Here is a 24,780-nt window from a genome sequence, read left to right as displayed (position 1 = left end):
ACACATTCACATAGGTAATCATAGTAACAAAAATATTCCAAATGGGGGTGTGACATTGCACCCCATAATGCTTTATAGAAATATGCTTATGAGTGTAAATATGACATAACTGGAATATATTTTATGCTAGATATGCCATGTAATATCTCTGCAAAAGTTATGATCTACCGAATATATTCATCCTATTTATATGCATGTATCATTTGTGTATTCAAAGTTATGACTATTGGCTATGTACTCGTCTGATTTTAAGTAGCCTCAGTGAAGCATTTGGTGAGCTTCTTGAGAAAAGACTATGCTCAATCAAGAAACATTAAACTGACAATGGACTTTGAGAGACACCATGTGATGGGTTGAATCACAGAACCCCCTTTGGGAGCTGCCACCTGATGTGTCAAGACTACTTCTGCCCCTGCTTTCCCTGCCAGCTTGGGACCCCAGTGCCCTGTCTTGCTGAGCCACACATGCCCGTCTGCTCCAACACAGACCCAGGGTCTGAATTACTTGACCCAAAGCTGCAGACTTAACTGAAAGCAGCTCACAGAAGTGTCCTGGTCTTTAACACTCAGATGCTCAACTCCCAATGGGGTCTAAACCCAAATAAATCCGTTTTACCCTGTATAAAGCTTATACAGGGTAAACTCATTAATTGTTCGCCCGCTATAACACTGATAGAGAGGTATGCACAGCTGTTTGCCCCCGCCCACGTATTAATACATACACTGGGTTAATTAATAAGTAAAAAGTGATTTTATTAAATACAGAAAATAAGATTTAAGTGGTTCTAAGTAGTAACAGACAGAACATTGGGAACTGGGTATCTGGGTGTTGGAGACAGAACCACTTCTTAAGCTGTTTTCAGTTAAGCCTGCAGCTTTTGGGGGACGTGGTTCAGACCTGGTCTGTGTTTGTAGCAGGCTAGTGTGTCTGGCACAACCAGGCAAGGTACTGAAAAACGGGCTCAGAGGTAATCCTAGCACATCAGGTGGCAGTTCCCAAGGGGTTTTTGTGACCCAACCCATCACGGGGAGGAGAGGAGGGGGCAGAAAATGTATTACTATATGAAGCTATTATTCTTTATTTGTATTGCAGTAGTGCTTAGAATCTAAGGTCCCATTGTGCTAGGCACTGAACAAAAGATGTAAGTTCTTCTGGGCATGTGCTAAGTGTAAAACGAGAGACAACAGGTGGATACAGACAGATGGGGAGCACGAGGAAGTAATGAAAATACTGATCAGTACGATAAGGAGTAATCGCCGTACACCAACCATCTAACCACTGTCAAGTTTCTGTAACCCTCAGATGAGGAGAGGTTTAAGGATGCATTTAAAGGAAGACAGTGAAGTTGCTTTGTTGATGTTTATGGGGAGCCTCTTCCATGCGAGAGGGACAGCACTGGAGAAAGTGCAAAAGTGCTTGTTAGAACGTTACAAATGGGCAATCAAGATGGACATACTTTTCAGAATAGAGGAAGTGTTTGACATCAATGAACTTAGATGAAGAGAAGAAGGGAGAGGAGAGGAGAGGCAGGGGAGTCAAGGATGGATGTTTTAGTATGGAAGAGACGAAGGTATTCTGGTATTGGGAGGGAAAGGTACCTGAGAGGAGGGGATTGAGTTACTGGGATGGCAAAGGGAGAGCAGAAGAGAGCCAGTGACAGGAAGAATGGGGGAGGGGGAGGTCACGCTGGATCTGGTCTGTTATCTCCTTGTGAAAGTCTAACATTTCTGTGAAGAGGGGGTGGGAGAGCGGAAGCTGACAACATGTGTCTGCGGTGGGTAAGGGATTCAATCTGGATGGAAAAGTAAAGCCACTTAGCTAGGAAAATGGTAGAACTAGAAAAAAAGAGAAATAACTTGTAATGGAAGTAAGCACAGTCTGAATTTCCAGAGATGCTCCACTGCACGAGAGCAGGAAGTGGATTGCGGGGGTGAACCAGGGTTGAGGATTGACAAGGCAGACCATGTGATGGGATAGGAGCAGAGACATCAAGGGTGGAGGACACTGAAGCATGGAGAGAATCAGCCACCCTGGTCAATGGAAAAAAGGGAAGAGATTGCAGGGAGGAGAGGGCTGAGAGCAGAAGAGAAGTCTTCAGCATTGATGGACTGAGTCACAGAAGGGCCAGGTGACCGGGCATGGGGGAGGAGCAGATGGGCAATGCTAAAAGACGAGCTGATGATCACAAAGGGGAACTCAGCGACAGATCCGTGCTTGGTAAAGACCAGGTCACATGAACAGCCATTTTGCTGAATAGGAAAATTGATCCAGGGTTACAAGTTAAATTCATAGATTTCAAGGCCAGAAGAGACCACCATTGCAATCGTCTAGCCCAGGGGTCTCAAACATGCGGCCCGCGGGCCACATGCGGCCCTCGGAGCTCTTCCCTGCGGCCCGCGGAGCTCCCCCAGTTACTTCCTGTCGCCGCCAAACTCCCCTCACCCCCACCCCCCTCCCCGAGTTATTTTCTGTGCCTAAGCTCCCCGCGCGCTGCTCCCCAATGTTTGGGGCCGGGTCTCTCCCCTGGCCCCACCTGCCGCCCCCACGCGCCTCCCCCCAGTGTCACCCGGCCCCCACTTGCTGCCCCCTCACCGCCTGGGAGCCTGCCCGGGAGCTCACGCTGACTCCACTCCTCCGCTATGGTCCTAGCGCCCTGCCCTAGTCCTGAGACTCTCCAATGCCCCGAGCCTCTCCAATGCCTCAAACCCCTCAACCTCAGCCCCACAGCCCTCACCCCTGCACCCCCTCCTATCCCCAAACTCCGTCCCAAAGCCTGCACCGAGCACAGAGCCTGCACTCCAGACCCCCTCCCCCACCCAAACTCCAGCCCAGGGCCTGTACTCCAGCCCCCCTCCCCCACCCAAACTCCCTCCCAGAGCCTTAGGCAGTAAATCTAAGTGCGTGTTTTGTCCTTTGAGTGAGGTGCATTACTGAGTGTATATATTTATTAAAACTGCTTGGAAATGACTTCGTCAAAAAAAGAACACTCATGGAAGAAAAGAGAGTTTTCCAAGACAAATGGGAGAATTTATATTTTTTCACAGAGGTAAAAGATAAAATTCAATGCCTTATTTGTCAGCAAACAATTGCTGTTCCCAAGGAGTATAACGTGCGTCGGCACTATGACACGATGCACCGTGAAAAATATGATGCATTCACCGGAAAAATCCGAGAGGAAAAAGTTCAGCAACTTAAAGCAGCATTTGCCAAGCAAAGAAATTTATTTTCAGGGATTAACAAGTCTAGCGAAGATTCAGTAAGAGCAAGTTTTGTGATAAGCAAAATGATAGCTAAATCATCGCGACCTTTTACAGAAGGCTTATTCATAAAAGAATGTCTTATGAAGGCCAGTGAAATTTTATGTCCTGATAGGAAGAAAGTTTTTGAAGGCATAAGCTTGTCTGCAAATACAGTTGCCTGCATGATAACGGATTTAGCTGATAATGTGCAAAAACAATTGATTCAAATGGCAAAAGACTTTGAAGTATTTTCAATTGCTCTTGATGAGAGTACAGATGTATCAGATACCGCACAGTGTGCAGTGTTCATTAGAGGTGTGGACTGCAATTTGAATATAACTGAAGAATTGCTAGACTTAATGCCACTGAAGGGTACCACAATGGGACGTGACATATTTCAAGGATTGAAAGAGTGCATTGAAAAAGCTGCGCTGCCATGGAACAAACTCGTATCTTTGGCTACGGACGGTGCGCCATCAATGTGCTCTGAAAACATTGGTGTGGTTGGATTATTGAAGACCAAACTGAACAGCCTCAATATACCAGGAATTAGCTTCACCAGTATACATTGTATTTTGCACCAAGAAGCCCTGTGTAGTAAAAGTCTACAAATGAAAGAAGTTATGGATGTAGTTGTTAAAACTGTTAATTTTATACGTGCACGAGGGCTGAATCACAGACAGTTCACTTCTTTTCTAGCAAGTATGGACAGTGAATATGGGGAACTTCTGTATCACACTCAAGTTAGATGGCTGAGTCGTGGAAATGTTTTGAAGCGGTTTTTTGCACTTAAAGAGGAGATTGATTCCTTCATGAAAATGAAAAACAAGGAGGTTCCACAGCTTGCTGATTCCACTTTTATCTGCAACCTTGCTTTTCTAACAGATGTAACTGATCACCTGAATGCACTGAACTTGAAACTTCAGGGTAGAAAACAGGTGATAACACAGATGTATGACAGTATTAAGTCATTCAAAGTCAAGCTTACTTTATGGGGGAAACAGCTGACTGCTGGCAATTTGGTCCATTTCTCAACTCTGAATTCCTTAGGAAAAGTTGAACCCAAATCCTTGAAAGAATATGCAGAGATCATTTCTAACTTACACAAACAGTTTGATGTGCGGTTTAAAGATTTCAAGGCACTTGAACCACATTTTCAACTTTTTTCCACACCATTTGCTGTTGAAATTGACAATGTTGCAGAGGAAATGCAGATGGAGTTAGTGGAGCTTCAGTGTGACACGATTTTGAAGCAGAAGTATACAGATGTTGGAATTCCAGAATTCTACAGGTTTCTTTCACAAGAAAGATTTCCCATGTTATTCTCTGCTTCTGCAAGGATAATGGCAATGTTTGGAAGTACATATATATGTGAACAGTTTTTCTCTTCCATGAAGATTAACAAATCTGTGTTAAGGTCAAGGCTCACTGATGAACATTTGCAAGCAACACTGAGATTGGTTTCGTCTCAGGATATCAAACCTAATATTGATGCTCTGGTTGATACAAAACGCTGCCAGCTAAGTGGCCAAAAATGAAATGACTGTCAAAATTAGCACTGACGTTTCACATTACAGTTAAAGAAGTTAATAAAAAAGTTAATAAATTGACTTTTAATAGCATACTATATTTTAATACTATACTACTATATTACTCTTCATTTTTTTTTCTGCCTACCTCCAGGCGCTTCCCGCCACCAAGCCGCCAAACAGCTGTTGGTGGCGCTTAGCACTTTCCAGGGGGGGGGGGGAGCGGGGAGCCGCGCGCTTAGAGGAGGAGGTGGAGAAGAGACAGGGCAGGGGCGGGGCCTCATGGAAGGGGTGGATTGGGGGTGGGGCCAGGGGCAGCAAGGGGGCGTGTCAGTGATGCGGCCCTCGGGCCAATGCACTAGTCCTCATGCGGCCCTCGGGGTCATTTGAGTTTGAGACCCCTGGTCTAGCCTGATCTCCTGTATAACATAGGCCACACACTTATAATTCCTAGGGCACATTTTTTAGAAAAACACCCAATCTTGATTTAAAATGTGTCACAGATGGAGAATCCACCATAACTAAGGCTATGTTTTAGTCATGGGTATTTTTAGTAAAAGTCATGGACAGGTCACAGGCAGTAAACAAAAATTCACAGCTCATGATCTGTCCATGACCCGTACTATATAAACTCTAAAGCTTGTGTGATCAGGGCTTGGGAAGTGTGGGGGTGTTGTGGGTGCTCAGGGTGGGGCCCGGGACCCCCACTGGTGCTGGGGAGGTTGGCGAGCTCACTACCCAGCTCCACATGGCTCCTCAGAAGCGGTGACATGTCCCTCCCTCAGTTCCAAGGCAGAGGTGCAGCCAGTGGGCTCCACGCACTGCTTCCGCCCTGAACACCAGCTCCGCAGCTCCCATTGTTTTGGAACCATGGGAGCCAGTGGGAGCCTGCGGGCAGAGGCAGCATGCAGAGCCACCTGGCCACGCCTCCACCTCAGAGCTGAGGGAGAGACCCGTCGCTGCTTCTGGGGAGGTCCCCCCCCACCCGGAAGTAAGTGCCGCCTGGAGCCCCCACCCACGCCCTAACTCCCAGCCCTGAGCCCCCTCTCACACCGAAACTCCTGATGCTGTGGGGAGGGGGGAAAGAGGGCAGTGGCCCAAGACTGCCCCAGCTGCAGCCAGTGCGGCTGGCCTAAGGCTGCCCGAGTTGCTCAGGCAGCCCCCAGGCCAGCTGCTGCAGAAATCACTGAGGCCCCGGAAAGTCACAGAATCCGTGACTTCAGTGACCTCCATGACAAACTCGCAGCTTTAACCATAACCCTTGTTAAGTTGTTCCAATGGTTAATTACTCACTCTTAAAAATGTACACCTTGTTTCCAGTCTGAATAACCAATGGACTGTGTTATACTTTTCTCTACTAGATTAAAGAGTCCACTATCAAATATTTGTTCCAATGTAGGTAATTACAGACTGTATTCAAGTCACCCATTAACATTCTCTTTGTTAAGTTAAACAGATAGACTCAAGGAGTTCAATTGTTATAAGGCATGTTTTTTTAATCCCTTACTCATTATCATGGCTCTTCTCTGAATGCTCTCCAATTTATCAACATCCTTCTGGAATTGCGGACACCAGAACTGGACACAGGATTCCAATAGTGGTTGCACCAGTGCCAAACAGAGGTAAAAACTTCTCTACTCCTATTTGAGATTCCCCTACTTATGCGTCCATGGATAGCCCTTTCAGCCACAGCCAAACATGGGAGCTCTCATTCAATAATTTATCCAACACGACCCCAAATCTTTTTCAGAGTTACTGCTTCCCAGACTAGAGTCTCCTATTTTATAAGTATGAGGATGTGAAGGACAGACAAGGATTAGAGCAATGAGATTCCAAGTTTATACGTTTCCATCTCAGTGATTGAATTTAAAAAAAAATAGTTCCTGGTATAGCAGAAGAAATGAGTCTCAAGAAAGGATGCATATAGGGAGGCTACCATAGTGGATTAGCACAAAATAACCCTGAGATTACAGAAATATTTTTCTGTGTGGGGTTTATCTTTCATGCCTCATTAAACAATTTACAGAAGTGTCACTCCCTAATTTGTTGCTTGCTGTCTACTATTTAATGTTGTTCTTTGCCCTCTCTTGAAAGTACCCATCACATGCAGGGCTATGCATCAGCTACCAGGAGGCTTGAGATGGGGTAGAGTTAGCACTAGTATGTTAAGAATTTAAAACTACAAGCTATCCTTAAATGACAGTGTAATTTAGAATCTAACCTTTTACATTATAAAACTCCCTCATGTTACAAGCATTAGAACACTTCATTAGTCCGCCTCACTCATGCTACTATAAACAAACTACTGCAAAATTTTACACTAAGAAAGAGATATTCATGAAATGGAGAGGCAAGACAGATGTGTGGAAGATTCAGCGAGGTTACCCTTCAGCTAAGCATACACTCATCTCAGGCAAGTTTTACTTTAAACATCTTCTCATCTAATGGTTTGTTCATGCTGATTTTGCAGAGATGCTCAAAGGCCACCTGTCACAGCTATCAATTTCCAAAAACTAACCTAAAATAAATTTCCCAGAAAGATTAAAAAAAATCAGACTTTAATACTCCTATTTGCTACTTATCCAATAGATATTTCCTTTTAAAGTGAGATTTATGCCCCTTTCCACTAGCAGATCCAGTTGGAACCTGCCCAAGCTCATAAGCCAGATTTGGACTGACTGGAAGGAGTTTTCATTCCATTCATTCCAAATGCTGACACAAGACAGCTCCTCAGAAACTGAATTATTCTAAGGAAGCTAAAAGAAACTGATAAGACTTAATCACTGTGAGCCTGAGGAGGGACAAGAAGGAGTGGCAGCAAGCATACCTCTCCAGGAGCAAAAAAATGCCTGTACCAGCACCCTTTCAGCCTTCAAGATTGTATATGAGCAACACACCATGCCCAACTGCAAGCAAACAAACATTCAAATCCCCACTTACAATTGGATTAGAATAGTCTATAGGTAAGAAAAGAAAAAGTTTGCTCATAAAAGTATGAATATTTGTTACTGAATGCACAAATAAATGCAGTGGTAGCTTATGTATTATTATGTCCTCTATAGGGGTAGATATTTTAATGTCTCCTGAAGGCCAGAGGATCTCATTTTTCCCCACGTTACCCCTTCAGCTTGGAAGTCAGAGCCATCATTCTTTTAAGAACATAAGAACAGCCATACTAGGTCAGACCAAAGGTCCATCTAGCCCAATATCCTGTCTTCTGACAGCGGCCAATGCCAGGTGTCCCAGAGAGAATGAACAGAACAGGTAATCATCAAGTGATACACCTTGTCGCCCATTCCCAGCTTCTGGCAAACAGAGGCTAGGAACACCAGCCCTGCCGATCCTGGCTAATAGCCATTGATGGACCTATCCCCCATGAATTTATCTAGTTCTTTTTTGAACCCTGTTATAGTCTTCACCTTCACAACATCCTCTGGCAAGGAGTTCCAAAGGCTGACTGTGCATTGTGTGTTTTTGGCTAAAAAGAAGATGGGCGCTAAAAGGAGACCTACCACGCAGTGTAAAATACAATTTGTGCACTCACTATAAAGAATGTTTATTTTAGAGAAGTCAACAGAAGAACAAGTAGTTTACACTTGACGTACTGGCAGGATAAAGAATGTAATGCACATATGTTTTAAACTTTAAACTGTATGAGGGCCCAAACTACTGCTAAAGCTGTTTTTCTACCAAAATGTGAATAAATAAGCATCCAATTCTCCGAAGGCAGGAAGGGACAAGATAATTGAAATCAGATTCTTGGTTTCATTCAGTTCCACAGAAGGCAGAGGAGCTAAGGGCATCACCCTCCAGACCTAGAGGACACCAAACTGAAGGGAACAACAGCGCAGTTCTTCAGATCTAACTGATCACTCTGCACTGATATCTGCTTGGATCCATGGCTGCAACAGTATTTTCAGGACATCACCTCCAGCCTCTGGAAACCATGCTTATTCCTTCCTTTCAGGGTAGCCAGCTGTGGAATGCAAGTATCTTCTAAACCCTCTGGTCTTACAGCTTGTTGGATCCAAGAGTGCTTCAGCAAGGATAGACCAGTAGAGTTTGAAACATTTTTTCATTTGCAAACCCCTACAGAATTTTGAATGGAGGTGTGGATCGCTTTGGAAATCTTAGACGTAGTCTGCAGATTCCCACAGGTCCATGGATAACAGGTTGAAAACTACTATTCTGTGGTAACGAAAGCCTTTTGTGGACCCCTTAGTCTACAGACCACAGATTGAAAACCACCTGTGATAGACTATTTACACTTAGAGTTCCTCAGCTCCAATACAGCCTAGATGCAGAGTGGATCAGTTTGAGGTACTCTGCACCAAGAAGGAGAAAACATCCTTGGCCTGAGCCTTCCACACTTCATCCAGGAGGAGAAGCAAGAGTCTGTTCTCACTGGAGACAGGCCCAAGTAGTATAGCATATATACAGAGCACCTCCTTGAGCAGTGCCCTTCAAACATCTTATTTCTGCATTTGAAGCCCAATATTTTGTCTTGATCAGCCACAACCTCAACCTAAATCACACAGACACAGTCAAAATAGAAATATAGTCTGTCTCACCCTGCACAGACAAGCTTTACCCTTCGGACAGTAAGTTCAACAGTGCCTGAGGAGCAAATTGTTGATTGCAGTCTTTATCCTGGCACCTTAGGTCATCTTTTAAATATTCTGGGCCCAGGTCCTTGAGCACCCTGAAGATGAAAAACAAAACCTTGAACTTGATTCGATAGTCAAAGGGAAGCCAGTACAGAGAGCAGATAAGTCTGATGTACTCGTGGTAGTCCATGTTGACAAGGAAGTAGTGCTACAAATTCTGCACTACTAGTTTCGTAAGGGCTGGTGGCTTCATGCCCAGATCATGCTCATGCTTCACTTTCAGCATCAACATTAATTATTACATTGCTGATCTTTTCTGCAGATTGAATGAAACAGACCAGACAGGAATTGAGAGAGAGTTGCTTGCAAGGAGACAGGGAGGGAAGAGGGAGAGAAAAAGGAAAGGAGAATGAGGAAGAAACAATGTGACAATAAGGTACTGAATAAACAATATCTAAAAGTTTATTTAACACATAACAGGCAGGTTCTCCCCCTTGATCTCTCTGGGAATTTCCTGGTGATATCAGTGGGCGATCACTGTGGATTGAGGGAATATCTGGTCCTAAATGTAAAACCAGGTCCACAGGGCATAAACATAGAATTTGACCCTGTGCACAAAATGATTTTGACACCCCTGCCACAGACACTTGGATATAAATAAAATGTTCAGTATGATGGGTCCAAGCAGCCTAGCCAAACCAATAATTATTCATTCTAGTTTTAATGAAGTTTCTAAAATACACTATTAAAACTATCAACTAAAAATAAACAAGGCACAAAGCTGGCTCTGACCTATTGCCTTCAGCAGAGGAAAGGAACCAAAAACAGGCAGAGTAGCAGTCCTTTGTATACTTTTACACTAGTGTTTGGGTCTGCAAGGAATCCTATACATAGGCCAAGACCACTGCTTTCTAGATCATTCCAATCCCTATTGCCAAATACACACACACACACCTACCTGTCAAGAGCAAGAATGCATAGAGAGAATTCTCAAAGGACAAGCCAGATTTTTTTTCCAGTCTCCAGCAACATAGACACATTAATTTTAACCAATATTACCAGTCTTTCAGAAAACATAAGCAAAATCAACATCAGCTCAGAACCAGTGCCTTAATTTAGCACATCTTTGTAAGCTGTTAGCACTCGGTAAAAAAACCCTGTGTATAGCTAATAGACTCTGCCCTGGTCTACACTAGAAAATTACTTTGGAATTACTACACTGCTCGGGGTGTGAATAATCCATACCCCTGCACGATGTAATTACACTGACCTAACCAGTGTGGACAGCACTATGTCACAGCAGGAGAGCTTCTCCAACCAACCTAGAATATCAGGGTTGGAAGGTACCTCAAGAGATCATCCAGTCCAACCCCCTACTCAAAGAAGGACCAAACTCCAGACAGATTTTTGCCCCAGATCCCTAAGTGACCCCCTCAAGGATTGAACTCTCAACCCTTGGTTTAGCAGGCCAATGCTCAAACCACTGAGCTATCCCTCCCCCGCCGATAGCTACTGCCGACAGAAGAGCTCTCTCCCATCAGCATAGAGCGTCTTCACCAGACATGGTGCAGCTGCACGGATGTAGTGCTTCTAGTGTAGACTAGCCCTGAGTGTTGTTCTAAGAAATTATAAATTGGCATTTTAGCAGACAACTTACAAAAATCACAGTAAGTGCAAACTAAACTGAAGAGCTTGAAAGTAGCCTCATACCTGATATTATATGCCTGTTCTTACACTTTACAGCTGTTGTCCTTCCTTTTAGTGTACTAAAAGTGTCAGACATTAATACAACTGAACAGCAGCTAAACTGGATCTCAAATATTAATTTAATATTAAGGTGGTTTAGTATGAATTTACCATTTTTATACCAAAAAAGGATAATGCTAGCTCAAAGTTTGCCTGTAATTGAAATAACCCAAAGGGTTTTAAGCTGATCCTTTTAGCCAACATAGTGGGAATTTACACCCCATGTGCCCTACAAGGAAACATTTAAAATGTAGACTTGTATTACAAGACTTGTATACTGGCAGTAGAAAAGGTTCAGAAAAGGGGCAACTAAAATGATTAGGGGTTTGGAGAGGGTCCCATATGAGGAAAGATTAAAGAGGCTAGGACTCTTCAGCTTGGAAAAGAGGAGACTAACGGGGGATATGATAGAGGTATATAAAATCATGAGTGATGTGGAGAAAGTGGATAAGGAAAAGTTATTTACTTATTCCCATAATACAAGAACTAGGAGTCACCAAATGAAATAAATAGGCAGCAGGTTTAAAACAAATAAAAGGAAGTTCTTCTTCACACAGCGCACAGTCAACTTGTGGAACTCCTTAACTGAGGAGGTTGTGAAGGCTAGGACTATAACAGCGTTTAAAAGAGAACTGGATAAATTCATGGTGATTAAGTCCACCAATGGCTATTAGCCAGGATGGGTAAGAATGGTGTCCCTAGCCTCTGTTTGTCAGAGGATGGAGATGGATGGCAGGAGAGAGATCACTTGATCATTTCCTGTTAGGTTCATTCCCTCTGGGGCACCTGGCATTGGCCACTGCCGGTAGACAGGATACTGGGCTAGATGGACCTTTGGTCTGACCCGGTACAGCCGTTCTTATTACAGATACTCCACTGAGCAACTGTAAACACCCTTTACAAACAAGGTCTGTGAACTTAAGTACTTGGCTAGGAGCAACAAAACAAATGTAAATTAGCACTCCATGAAGAGCACTATCCCCCCACTCCTGGACATCACTTTATTCAGAATCTTCCACCTCTCTGAAGCTAACGTATGCTATCACCATGAGCGACATGAGGTGCTGTGATTACTTTCTTTCTGACAAAGGGGAAAATGGTAGTCCATCACAACAGGACAAGTAGTTCATCACTGAGTAGTACCTAGTGTAGTTGTAAACATGTCAGTCCCAGGATATTAGAGAGATAAGGTGGGTGAAGTAATATCTGCTGTCATAGGACAAGAGGGGTTTAGTGTGTTACAGATTGCTGTAAATAAGCCATAAATCTACTGTCTCTCTTCAGTCCATGTTTTTTAGTGTCCAGCATAGTAATGAAATTAAGCTCCCACCTCATCTCTTGAACGTGTTGTGCAGGCTTCCATTCCTCAAAGAAAACTCTTCTACAGTTGTGCAGGTTAACAGATCTCTCTACCTTGAATAGTCCCATACAATATGTGCTAAAACTGTATGCTAAAAACTGTTCCACCTTACATTTTGCTGTGATACTGGGAGTACCTTTCCCAGACCTGAAAAGCTCTGTGTAGCTCAAAAGCTTGTCTCTCTCGCCTAGGGTGACCAGACAGCAAGTGTGAAAAATCGGGACAGGGTGGGGGGTAATAGGAGCCTATATAAGAAAAAGACCCAAAAATCGGGACTGTCCCTATAAAATCGGGACATCTGGTCACCCTACTCTTGTCAACAGAAGTTGGGCCAATAAAACATATTACCTCATAGACTCTAAGGTCAGAAGGGCCCATTATGATCATCTAGTCTGACCTCCTGCACAATGCAGGCCACAGAATCTCACCCACCCACTTCTATAACAAACCCCTAACCTATGTCTGAGTTATTGAAGTCCTCAAATTGTGGTTTGAAGACCTCAAGCTGCAGAGAATCCTCCAGCAAGTGACCCGTGCCCCATGCTGAAGAGGAAGGCGAAAAACCTCCAGGGCCTCTGCCAATCTGCCCTGGGATGAAAATTCCTTCCCGACCCCAAATATGGCGATCAGTTAAAACCCTAAGCATGTGGGCAAGACTCACCAGCCAGCACCCAGGAAAGATTTCTCTGTAGTAACTCAGATCCCATCCCATCTAACATCCCATCCCAGACCACTGGGCATACTCACCTGCTGATAATTTGGCAATTGATCTTTGATTAATTGCCAAAATTAGGCTATCCCATCATACCATCCCCTTCATAAACTTATCAAGCTTAGTCTTGAAGCCAGATATGTCTTTTGCCCCCACTACTCCCCTTGGAAGGCTGTTCACCCACCTTGCATCACTGAGGCCATGTCTACACTAGCAAGCTTACAGTGTCACAGCTGTGCCAACGGGAGAGAGCTCTCCTGCTGACATAATAAAACCACCTCAAAGAGCAGTGGTAGCTATGTTGGCAGGAGAAACTTTCCACTTATGCCAGGGAAATTTATGTCCCTCAAGGAGGTGTTTTTTCACACCCCTGAGCGACATAAATTTTGCCAACGTAAGTGGTAGCGTAGACATGGCCTGTGTAGAGCATTTTGACTCTAGTTAGAAGCTAGAACTAGGTGGTGATTAAGTTTGGATCAGGACATGCCCCACCACCCAAAAAACTTTGAAGTTGTTTAAACTCTTCTGCATTCCCTGCCATTTTGACACTGACTACCATGCTGTTGATAACACTGGCTTATGGAATATTGGACTCACTTCCATCTTCAGTTACCGAAAAGCAATAGATGGCCCAACTTTAAACTCGCACTCCACCACAAAACCTTAACAGCTACCTCATACTCTTGAATCAATATATTAGCCAATTTCATGGTCACACAAACTATTCACATGGAAAGTGAATCTATCTTAACATTCCTGATGTCACCATTCCGGTTTTGTATAAAGTGTGAGTTTGATGAAGCTAAGATGTATATCGCTTTCAGTATCTGTTGGAGATTAAAATGAATGCTTTATGGAGCGCATTAAGAATACTACATACTGTAACATGAAAGCAGCAAGGAATACAGTATAGTTTTCTCTTATTTACATGCTTTCAAGTTTTTGGACTGGTGGGCTGTCTCCGGATGCAACATTTGCTGTCACTAAATGAAGTTTGTCTGTTAACTTCCTAGTCTTTTTATACAGGGCTGGCATACCTAGGTGGGTAGCCTAGTTGCACCTGCCTGAGAATTAGAGGAAGAAACTGGCTGCTGAGGCTGCTCCTGGGTGGACTGACCAGATGAATGTTATATTGTCACTGCAAAATACAGCAGGTTACCCATTTGATGCATTTTTTGTCATCTAGTCTGACAGTGTTGCCTAGTGGAGACAGCTCTGGACTGGAACTCAGGAGACGTGGCTTCTATTCCCAGCTTGACCACTGGCGTGCTGGGGGGACTTTGGGGAAGTCACTTCACCTCCTTGTATCTCAGTTTCTCCTTCTTCAAGATGTTACTCGTGGGGGAATTCTGCACCAAAATAATAAAAATTCTGCATACGTTTTAAAATTCTGCAGATTTTATTTATCAAAATAACATTACGTTAATCACGCCAGTTTCAATTATTTTGGTAATTTATTTCAAAATGCCTGTCAGCAAGTATGTCTGTAACAATATAGAGAGAGACAAATTCCCCCAGGAGTAGAGAGTTAAAGAAACCCCTATGACAACCCAGTTTCCTGTTTCTCTGCCCCCTCCCAGAGCCCAGCTGAGGGCTGGGGGGCCAGACACTCATAATCCCTGCCCAGTCACAGCCCCTCCAAGCCAATACACCCGAACCCACTACGCCTCAGAGCCCAGCTGCAGGGCCCTCCCTAGCCCAGATACCCACACCCCCTCCCCAGCCATGCCCCCCTGCCTAGACAGCCGCCCCTCTATCCCTCCAAACCCAGGGATCCGGAGGGAGAAACAGCCTGTTGCTGGGTCCCAGGATTTTGTGGAGTTTCCTGCGTGCTGCCGTATCTTTCTCTCTGGCTTCAAGACTAAGCTTGATAAATTTATGGAGGGGATGGTATAATGGGATAGCCTAATTTTGGCAATTAATGTGTCTTTTACTACTAGCGATAAATATGCCCAATTGCTTGTGATGGGCATAGATGGGGTGGGATCTGAGTTACTACAGAGAATTCTTTCCTAGGTGTCTGGCTGGTGAGTCTTGCCCACATTCTCAGGATTTAGCTGATCGCCATATTTGGGGTCAGGAAGGAATTTTCCTCCAGGGCAGATTGGCAGAAGCCCTGGGGGTTTTTCGCCTTCCTCTGCAGCATGGGGCACGGGTCACTTGCTGGAAGGTTCTCTGCACCTTGAAGTCTTTAAACCATGATTTGAGGACTTCAATGGCTCAGACACAGGTTTGATACAGGAGTGGGTGGGTGAGATTCTGTGGCCTGCATTGTGCAGGAGATCAGACTAGATGATTATAATGGTCCCTTCTGACCTTAAAGTCTATGATTCTATGTGGACAGAGACGCTTACCTTCTTTGTGAAGCACTTTAAGATCTACTGATGAAACGTACTATATAAGAGCTAGGTATTACTTATACAAATGAATCATTAACTAGACAAATGCTAACTATGTATAAATGACATTGCAGCAATTGTCACATACAGTAGAACCTCAGAGTTATGAACACCAGACTTATGACCTGACCAGTCAACAACATACCTCATTTGGAAACCGAAGTATGCAATCAGGCAGCAGCAAAGTCAAAAAAACAAATACAGTACAGTACAGTGTTAAACAAACTACTAAAATAAGATAAAGAGAAAAAAGATTTGACAAAGTAAGGAAACTTTCTGTACTTGTTTCATTTAAATTAATATGGTAAAAGGAGCCTTTTTCTTCTGCATAGTAAGTTTCAAATCTGTATTAAGTCAATGTTCAGTTGTCAACTTTTGAAAGAACAACTATAATGTGTTCTTCAGCATTACGAACAACCTCCATTCATGAGATGTTCATAACTCTGAGGTTCTATTGTACAGAGCAATGAATGAAATACACTATTTCAGATTTATTGCAAAAGGAGTCCAGAAAAAGGTGAGATACTACAGAGAATTTCAAAAATGGCATTGTTATTCTCTGCATCAACCAATTTTTCAACAAACCACCAAAACCTGCCCCTTAAAAAGGAAGGCTAGAACAAATTTTCTTTTGCCATTTTTATATGACTTTTGCAAAAATAAAGGTTTTTAACTCCTGTTAAACCGAGATCTTTGCCCCAACCTTAACTATGCTGTCATCTTCAGCCACTGAAGTTAATGAAAATATGTCTTCACCATCAATGCAGGGTCAGGTATTTGCCTGTGTAGCTTATCCAGGTATTTATCCAAACACAGAAAAGTACTAGTATTAATATAGAAAAGGGTCTGAAAAGGTTTTATTATTTGACATTTTTTAAAAAAGACTCACTGGTTTAAAAAGTTCTTTGAATTCAATTTCTGAAAGAGCATTAGCTGGTATATCAATCTCTATGCAGCCTGAGAATACTTAAGCCTAAAATGCCTACCACAGAATTTACTAACACAGTAATGAGACAATCTCTGCTAAAGTGAAATTCATTTGAATTAAGGTGGCTGTGATTATGTTCATTTCTTTGCAATTGTTTAAAGTGCAAAAATCCACCAAAATTTTTTAAAAGAAACATGCAAATACCGTATACCTGATCAAGAGACTGAACTGCACATGCGAACTCTCTGGAATCAGTATTAATCTAAAATGCCGGATAAATGAATGGCTGGTGGATTTTAAGTAGTACATAAAAACAGTAAATTCAGTATTAAGGGGTTCAAACACAGCTTAAGTTAGAAGTAACTAGAAGTGAACATCCAGTAGCTGCTTGATGGGCTAAGTGAAATTACTGTTTCAATACGTAATGTCCACATCACAAAAATATCATACACTGGAATTCTGATTGGCTCATAACTGAATAACCAAGAAGTGAAATGACATTGAGTCTAAACTAGTACAGTAACTCCTCACTTAAAGTCGCCCCGCTTAATGTTGTTTCGTTGCTGATCAATTAGGGAGCATACTCATTTAAAGTTGTGCAATGCTCCACTCTTACGTTGTTTGGCTGCCTGCTTTCTCCACAGCAGGCAGCCTCCCTACGGCCCCCTCCCGCCCGCCGGCAGACTCTGCGGATCAGTGCCTTCCCCCTCCCCTCGCCTCCTGCCGGCGGCAATCAGCTGGCTTGCGGCGTTTTGGAAGCAGGAGGGAGGGGGGAGGAGTGAGGACTCAGCACGCAGGCTCCCCTTCCCTCCCCTGCCTCCCAAACATGGCAAGCCAGCTGATTGCCCTGGCAGAAGGGAGGGGGGAGGAGCGAGGACTCGGCGTGCCTCCCCCCCTCCCTCCTCTACTCGGCAATCAGCTGGCTTGCCACATTTGGGAGGCATGGGAGAGGAGCCAGGATGCAGTGAGTGAAGTAAAGGGGGAGGAGAAGAGGCGGGTCAAGGGCAGGGGCTTGGGGGAAGGAGTGGAGTGGGCAGGCTGAAGGTTGAACCCCCACCTCTGGCGCTTGCTGAGTAGGGGAAGCTGCCCTGGAACCTAACTCTCCCCATTTACATTAATTCTTATGGGGAAATTGGATTCTCTTAACATCGTTTCACTTAAAGTCGCATTTTTCAGGAACATAACTACAACGTTAAGTGAGGAGTTACTGTACCAGTTTTACACATACAGCTATTCACATATTAAAAAGCTGAACAGTGCAGTGCATTTGTCTTTCTCCCACTGAAGACATCCTTTGGGAAATGTCCTTGTATGCACTGAAGCTGATATGGCTTCCATTCCACCCACACCTGGCTTTCTTGGGAACTAAATCGAGCACTACCTGCCTGCGCTAACCAGTGACCCTGAACAGAAATAGTCCTGGCAGAAGCCAAAATTACGGCACAGGTGGAACCAGTCCAAATATATGCTCTGAACAAACCATTTCAAGTTAGTGAGAGTGTAACCAGACGGAATGGAAAAACTATTCCCAGTTTGAGATAAGTATATGCCACAAGCACAAAGACAACTCTACTGTCATCTAAATACCCTTCTGCAAAGACTACAAGGAGCTACACTCATAGCTGCAGCTGAAGGATCCTGCAACTTCCAAAACTTGCCACTGGATCATCTTGAGAGCTTAGTTAGAGTTGATCACACCATAAACTTAGCTATATGGCTGTTGATCTCACTGCTGGAAGAATCACACAAAGGATAAGAGCCAGAGAAGAAGCTATCGCTCCTTAGTTTATGATATAGGATATTTACAGGACCAAAGGAAAAACTGTGTTTAATGTATAAAATATACAAACTAAATACACTGGTCCCTGGTCTCAAAGCAACATCCATGCTACTGAGGGGAAGAGACATTGTCCACCTGCACTCCCGACACTGGTTTCCCACAAGTTGCATCCTAAGTTCCCTGTAAGCTGCACAGCAGCCTATTTAGGGGCATGCAGGCGCTCAGGGAACCCGCCCGGGGACCTGCTGCAGCCAGGGGAGGGGCGCCCCAACCTAGCCACAGGCGGGGCAGCTCCCCGGCCCTAACTATGCTGAAGCCTGGATCCAGTCGCGACTGGGGCAGCTGCAGGCCCGGAGGCGGCCACAGGCCCAGACCCATACACGGCGCCCTTCCCTGGACCCAGCTCTGGCCTGGATTTGCTGGGGCCAGGAAAGGGGTGCCTATACTGCGGTCCCAGCCCCAGAACTGCCGCAGCAGGTAGAGGCACCTCTCCCCCCAGCTCTCTCTCCCCACAGCAGCAGCTTGGCTGGGGGGAGTCCTCTCTCCCCACCGTAGTCCCGGAGCACCCTCCTGCACCCTAAACTCCTCATCCCCAGCCCCACCCCAGTGCATGCACCCCCAGCCCTCTGCCCCAGCCCTGAGCCCCCTCCCACACTCCAAACCCCTTGGTCCCATCACATGAATTTTGTTATGTGCACTGATATGAAGTTGACGTGTCACACATCACCTCCACATTGGTGCACAAAACAAAACTAATTCCACACATGGGTGGGAAAAATTAGAGGGAACACTGGTTGCAGCACAAGGCCTGTCACTCTTGCCTCTGGGCCATACTCACCATAGCTGGAACAGCAAACCGGTTCATTGAATAGCTAGGGATTCTGATTATGTTCTGGCTTGCACTTGAGTATAGTATGGGGAGGGATTTTTAAATAGCAACCTTGTACTAGACCCCGGGTATGCACTGACAATGGTTGCCTTGTGCTTTGCATGCCTTACAGTGGAAAGCTTGGCCTTCAGCACATCCTCCACACTGGCGGACAGGCTGCCGCAGATTAGAAGATTGAAAAAGAGACTGCATGATGACATGTTCAACAAGATAATGAACACCTCTGGGACAGCTGATACAGAGCTCAGAGCCTGGAGGATTTGATTGTCTGAAAAACTGGACAGAGAGCAGGAGAGCATCTCAAGAGCACAAGCGTACCACACAGGATGAGATGCTGCAGATTATGAAGGACTAGACAGACATGTTGAGGTATCTGGTTGAACTTCAAGAAAAACAGCTTGCTAGAGACTCCTTCTGCAGCCCCCACAGAATGGCCTGCAGACAGCACCCTATTCCCAATCCCCTTCCCCCAAACGTTCCCTGAAGTGGGGGGGGAATATGCAGTATCCCTTCCACTCAACACCAGGGGAGGGTACTAAGAACAAAACCATCTGAAAACCTTTGATGGACAAATCTTCTGTGCTTTGGAAAGCTGACTTGGTTTCTCCCCTCTCAATTTTATCATATCATTTGCCCCAGGTTAAATTATTTTCTTGTTCTTTCAGTTTCTTCATGTTTGTACAATAAAAGTCAATGTTTCAAGAATGAAATACTCTATTTATTCCAAACATGAAGTGGGAGCGGGAGGTACAGGGAAACTGATGCAACAGAGGGAATGGTATGGGAAGGCACAATGCAAACTAATGGTGCACATTACTGTGGCTCATTACTGAACCAGGTTTTCAAAGCCTCCCAGAGACGCAGAGCTCCTCGCTGGGCTCGTTTTATTGCCCTGGTATCTGGCTGCTCAAAATTAGCTGCCAGCCTATCCACCTTCATGCCCCGACCCTTACGGAAACTTCTCTCTCTCTGACTCTCAGATATTATGGAGCACACAGCAGGCAGAGAGAACAATGGGGATATAGCTTTCACTGAGGTCTAACCTAGTAAGCAAACTGCTTAGTATGTTAGACCTAGTAAATGTCCAAAGGCACATTCCACCACCATTCTGCACTTGCTCAGCCTATCTTACTGCTGTCCGGGTGGCCAGTGTATGGCTTCATGAGCCACGGGAGCAAGGGGTAGGCTGGGTCTCCCAGGATCGCTATAGGCATTTCAACATCATCAATGGTTATTTTGTGATCTAGAAAGAAAGTCCCTGATTGTAGCTTTCTTAACAGATCTGCGTTCCTAAAGATGTGCGCGTCATGCACCTTTCCTGACCATCCCACACTGATGTCAGTGAAACACTCCCTGTGATCCACCAGTGCTTGCAACACAATTGGAAAGTATAGTACTTTCAGTATAGTACTCTTTGGCAAGGTGGTCTGGTGCCAAGATAGGAATGTGTGAGATATCTGTTGCACCACCACAGTTAGGGAACCCCATCACAGTGTTCTGCACTTTGCTCAGAGTCACTACCTTTCTTAGAAGAAGTCAATTAATGGCCCTGCACACTTGGATCACAACAGCTCCCATGATGGATTTACCAACTCCGAATTGATTCCCCACTGACTGGTAGCAGTCTGGCATTGCAAGCTTACATAGAACAATCGCCCCTCGCATCTCCACGGTCAGGGTAGGTCTCATTTTAGCATTGCTGTGCATCAGGTCTGGGGAAAGATCTGCGTGACAAAGTTTCTGGGAAGTGGCTTTCTGCATCTGAAAGTTCTGCAACCACTGCTCATCATCCCATAGCTGCATAATGATGCAATCCCACCAGTCAGTGCTTGTTTCCCAGGACCAGAAATGGCATTCCACTGTGTTCAGCTGCTGCACGACTACCAGCAGCAACCAGGAATTCTTTCATTCTATGGCCTGCAGCAGAACTGCTTGAATGACATCGCGAAGTTCCGCATAGTGATTCCTGTCTCGGCTCTGGAAATACGGCAGGATAAGGCGTGAGGTGTTTGTAATGCTCACAACAAGAGTGCATAGCTGAGTGGGGGTCCTTGGGCACTGGCATACACACAGCTAAGCCAGGCTTTCGAAAAAAGGCATGAAAAAGTATGGGTTGTTTGCCACTGATATCAGGGGAGGGAGGGAGGAAACTGCATCATGGGAGTTCAAAACCATGTTCCCACGCCGCCTTCCCCCCCACACACACACACGACAATGTTTTGGACCCATGAGGCACTGCAAGCCCTCCCCAAAACCCTCTGCAGCTAGCTGCACTATGGGATAGCTATCCAAGGTGCACTGCTCTATACATAATGCAAGTGCTGCTAGTAAAGATGCATTCCATTGACACAATGAGTGCAGTGTGAACATGCACGACCAACTTAACTACTGCAGCAGCTGGACATCAAATTAAGTCGACCTAACTTTGTAGTGAAGACATGCCCATAGCCTCTGCCAATCTTACCCAGAGGAAAATTCCTTCCCAACCCCAAACATGAAGATTAGTTAGACCATGAGCATGTGGGCAAGACCTAGCAGCCAGATACCTGGAAAAGAATTCTCTGTAGAAACTCAGATCCCTCCCCATCTAGCATTCCATCACTGGTATTATTTGATACCGTATTATAACATATAATTTTATTAATGGGCAAATAGAGATAAGAGGCGTTGATTAATTTTTAAGAAACTATGTAGAAAATTAAAAGTTATCTGTAGTACTGTATAACAGACTCTTACAATCTGAGGAATTGTCATTGCCAAGTGACCATAAACAGTACTGCAAATACTTCGAATATTGTCTATTTTAAATAGAAATGCAATCAGTGAGAAATATATGTACTCATTAACAAAGTTAGGGTATTTGTTCTATATTAAATAAAGTAGCACATTATATTTCCTTAACATACCAACTGAAAGTGAAAATGTTTAAGGTGAAGTCTACCAAAATATTGAAAGGCCCAAATAACCAATGGGCCAGATCCACTCTTTATTTGTATTTGCAGACAGCCAGCATAACATACAAAGCGATCTACTAACTTACAACTAAGGGGAAGGGAATAACAAAGTTCTGATACAGAAGGATGTACAACTGTTTTCTGTTTCACTAATAGTTACTAAAACTACTGGTATTGAACCAAACAGTAAAATGGCCTACCAGACAGAGCACTGGACTGGGTCTCAGGATATCTGGGTTTCTATTCCCACCTCTGCTATTGACTTTCTGGGCGACCTTCAGCAAACCACTTCACCTCTCCTTTACCTCTTTTGTGAAGCGCTTTGAAACACTATTATCTAACCACCTTTATTTTGCTGTCTTTGGCCTCTTATTTGCTTTAAATTCTATTCTTTTCTAATAAAAGTTATAATTTTTTTTCTCCAGTCTGTATTTTAGCTAAGGAACAGAGGTTGGATCTCAAGAATTGTGAGAAACTTAGCAGAGATAATAGCTTAACTAAAATTACTTAACCTCAATGTGTTTTATAATGTTTCTTTCTCAGAGATCATGTATTAAAGACTATGACACATATGGTTGCAAGGGCAAACTCAAATCTGACATTTCCTAACTTTTGAGTGCTGGATTTTGCAATTAAATAAAATTATTTTAATATAGTTTTGTATGCAAATTCTAGGATTTTTTTAAGTAAAAAATAAATATTATGTATAATTGTAACCAGTGTTCACAAGGTTGGAACTCTGAACCTTCAGCATGACATCACAGACAGCTACCACTTGTGCTCCAGCACTTACTATGTTAGCTGACAGAGCAGGTGGGTTGTAGGTGCATATGGAGCACTACCATGTCCCAGGGTCCAGAAGGAAGGGCTAAAGTGGTCCCATGAGTCTAACCTGCAAGCTCCAGAGACAACAACCAAGTCAGAAGCAAATCTCCCTCAAACTGATGAGAAGGGGTAAGGTGCATTCCTACCATGATGCGGTCTCCGGACTCCATTCAGGGGCTCTCTTTCATATCACCTTCTGGTTAAGTGTGACAAATCCAAAATGTCTCCCACTAGCCCCCGGGGCTGCCAAAAGGACTCTCTCTAACTTCCACATATTCTCGTCCTGACAGTCCTAGAGGGTCTTTGACATTCTGCTTCTCCTACAATCTCAGTTTGGGTCCTCCTCTACTCCAATAAATAAACCCAATGCTTCTGCAGTTACTTAGTTTAATTCTGTTATTGCTTGGGAAAGCTGACATTGATCGGGTTCACTGCTGCCAGCGGGATTCTTAACAGCTGTATTAACATCAAAGGTCCTGTCAATTCATTCTGCTGCTGCTTAAGGAAAGTTGTGAGCTGCAACAAATGTGAGTTTCATACCAGCAAGCAGAGGACTTTAGTTTGATACTATTTACCCATAGAAAGGCAGTGGGGTGTAACAGTTGGGAGTGCTAGCTCTGGAGTCAGGAATGTCCTTGTTTTCATCATGGCTCTGACACTGGCTTGCTGTGACTATGAGCAAGTCATAAATGCTCTCCACCTCAGTTCCTGCCATCTGCAGAATGGGATCATCTCTGCCTACCATACAGGACTATTAAAAAGTAGGCTGCATTCGTAAATGCCAAGGAAAACCAACGTGCAGTTCAATTCACAAACCCAGAGGTAAAATAAACTTAGATTCAACGCATTTGCCAAGCCAGTCAAGTACAATGACATACTGTCTACACACGCCAGACCGTGCCTTGCCCAGACAGTCCTATTTTTACACGATAATCCCCAGAACTGGGTGCTGCTCGGTTGCCAGCAGCAGGCTAATAAACCAGACGGGAACGAGGTGGGACTTTACCCGGCCGCTGTAACTCCGCGCACTACAGGGACGGGACATGCGCGGCGGCGGGGCCCGGCTACTCTCACACCTGGAACCTGCAAACGGCCGCCCCCGGGTCACGGCGGGGGGTCCACGCGGGGCAGCGCGTGGGAGGCGGGAGACACCGAGCCGGACCGCAGGAGGGGGGGGGCAGAGGCGCTTCTGCCGGCGGCCTCTCGGAGCAGCCCCGGACCCCGGGCGGTGATGCCGGGGCAGCCTGGCCTCGCCGCCCCCCCGGTAACCGCCCGGCCCGGCCCGGCTCCGCTCCCCTCCTCGGGCCGGCGGCTGAGGGCGGGAGACCCCCGGCCCGTCCCGTCCCAGCAGCTCCCGGCGGGGGGTTAGGGGGGGCTGGGGAGCCTGGGCCCGGCCGCCCCCCACCGCGCCCCGGGGGCCCGGCCCGCCCCACTCACCGCAGCCGCAGGTTGGCCATGAACTCGGGCATGGAGACCGAGTCCAGCAGCACGAAGTCCGCCTTGCCGAACTCCAGGCTCTCCAGCTCCGCCATGGCGCCGGGGTCGCTGCCGGCCTGCGCGGCTCCCGAGCGTCGCCTCAGCCCCGCCGAGCCAGCGCCAGCGCCAGCGCCCGCCCCGCCTCACCTGGGGCGCGCGGAGCCCGCCAGGGGCGGGCGGGGCCTGTCCGGGGTGGAGCCGGGCGCGCGGCCCCGCCCCGCCTCCTCCACCGAGCGGCGGCAGCGCCCCCTGCCGGCCGCGGCTCCTGTGTTCACGGGCCTGGGCCTCTGACCGGCGCCCCAGGCTGGATCCTCGGGGGACCCCGTCCCCAGGGCC

General features: G+C 45.4%; 1 protein-coding gene across 4 annotated transcripts in view; it reads right to left on the bottom strand.

Moving 5' to 3' along the window:
- The window catches only part of MYO1D (myosin ID), a 392,910-nt gene extending 368,354 nt beyond the window's left edge, over window positions 1–24,556 (bottom strand). For all 4 annotated transcript variants that reach the window (XM_044999484.1, XM_044999487.1, XM_044999485.1 and 1 more), the window contains exon 1: window positions 24,406–24,556. In XM_044999484.1, the coding sequence (XP_044855419.1) occupies window positions 24,406–24,500 (95 nt within the window). In that variant the 5' untranslated portion in view covers window positions 24,501–24,556. The remainder of the gene's footprint in view (window positions 1–24,405) is intronic.
- Window positions 24,557–24,780: the final 224 nt, after the last annotated feature.

Source organism: Mauremys mutica, chromosome 25 (genome assembly GCF_020497125.1).
Source record: "Mauremys mutica isolate MM-2020 ecotype Southern chromosome 25, ASM2049712v1, whole genome shotgun sequence".
Classification (NCBI taxonomy): domain Eukaryota; kingdom Metazoa; phylum Chordata; order Testudines; family Geoemydidae; genus Mauremys; species Mauremys mutica.
Note: the sequence above shows the minus strand (reverse complement) of the source record. Positions and strands in the feature narration are given on the sequence as shown.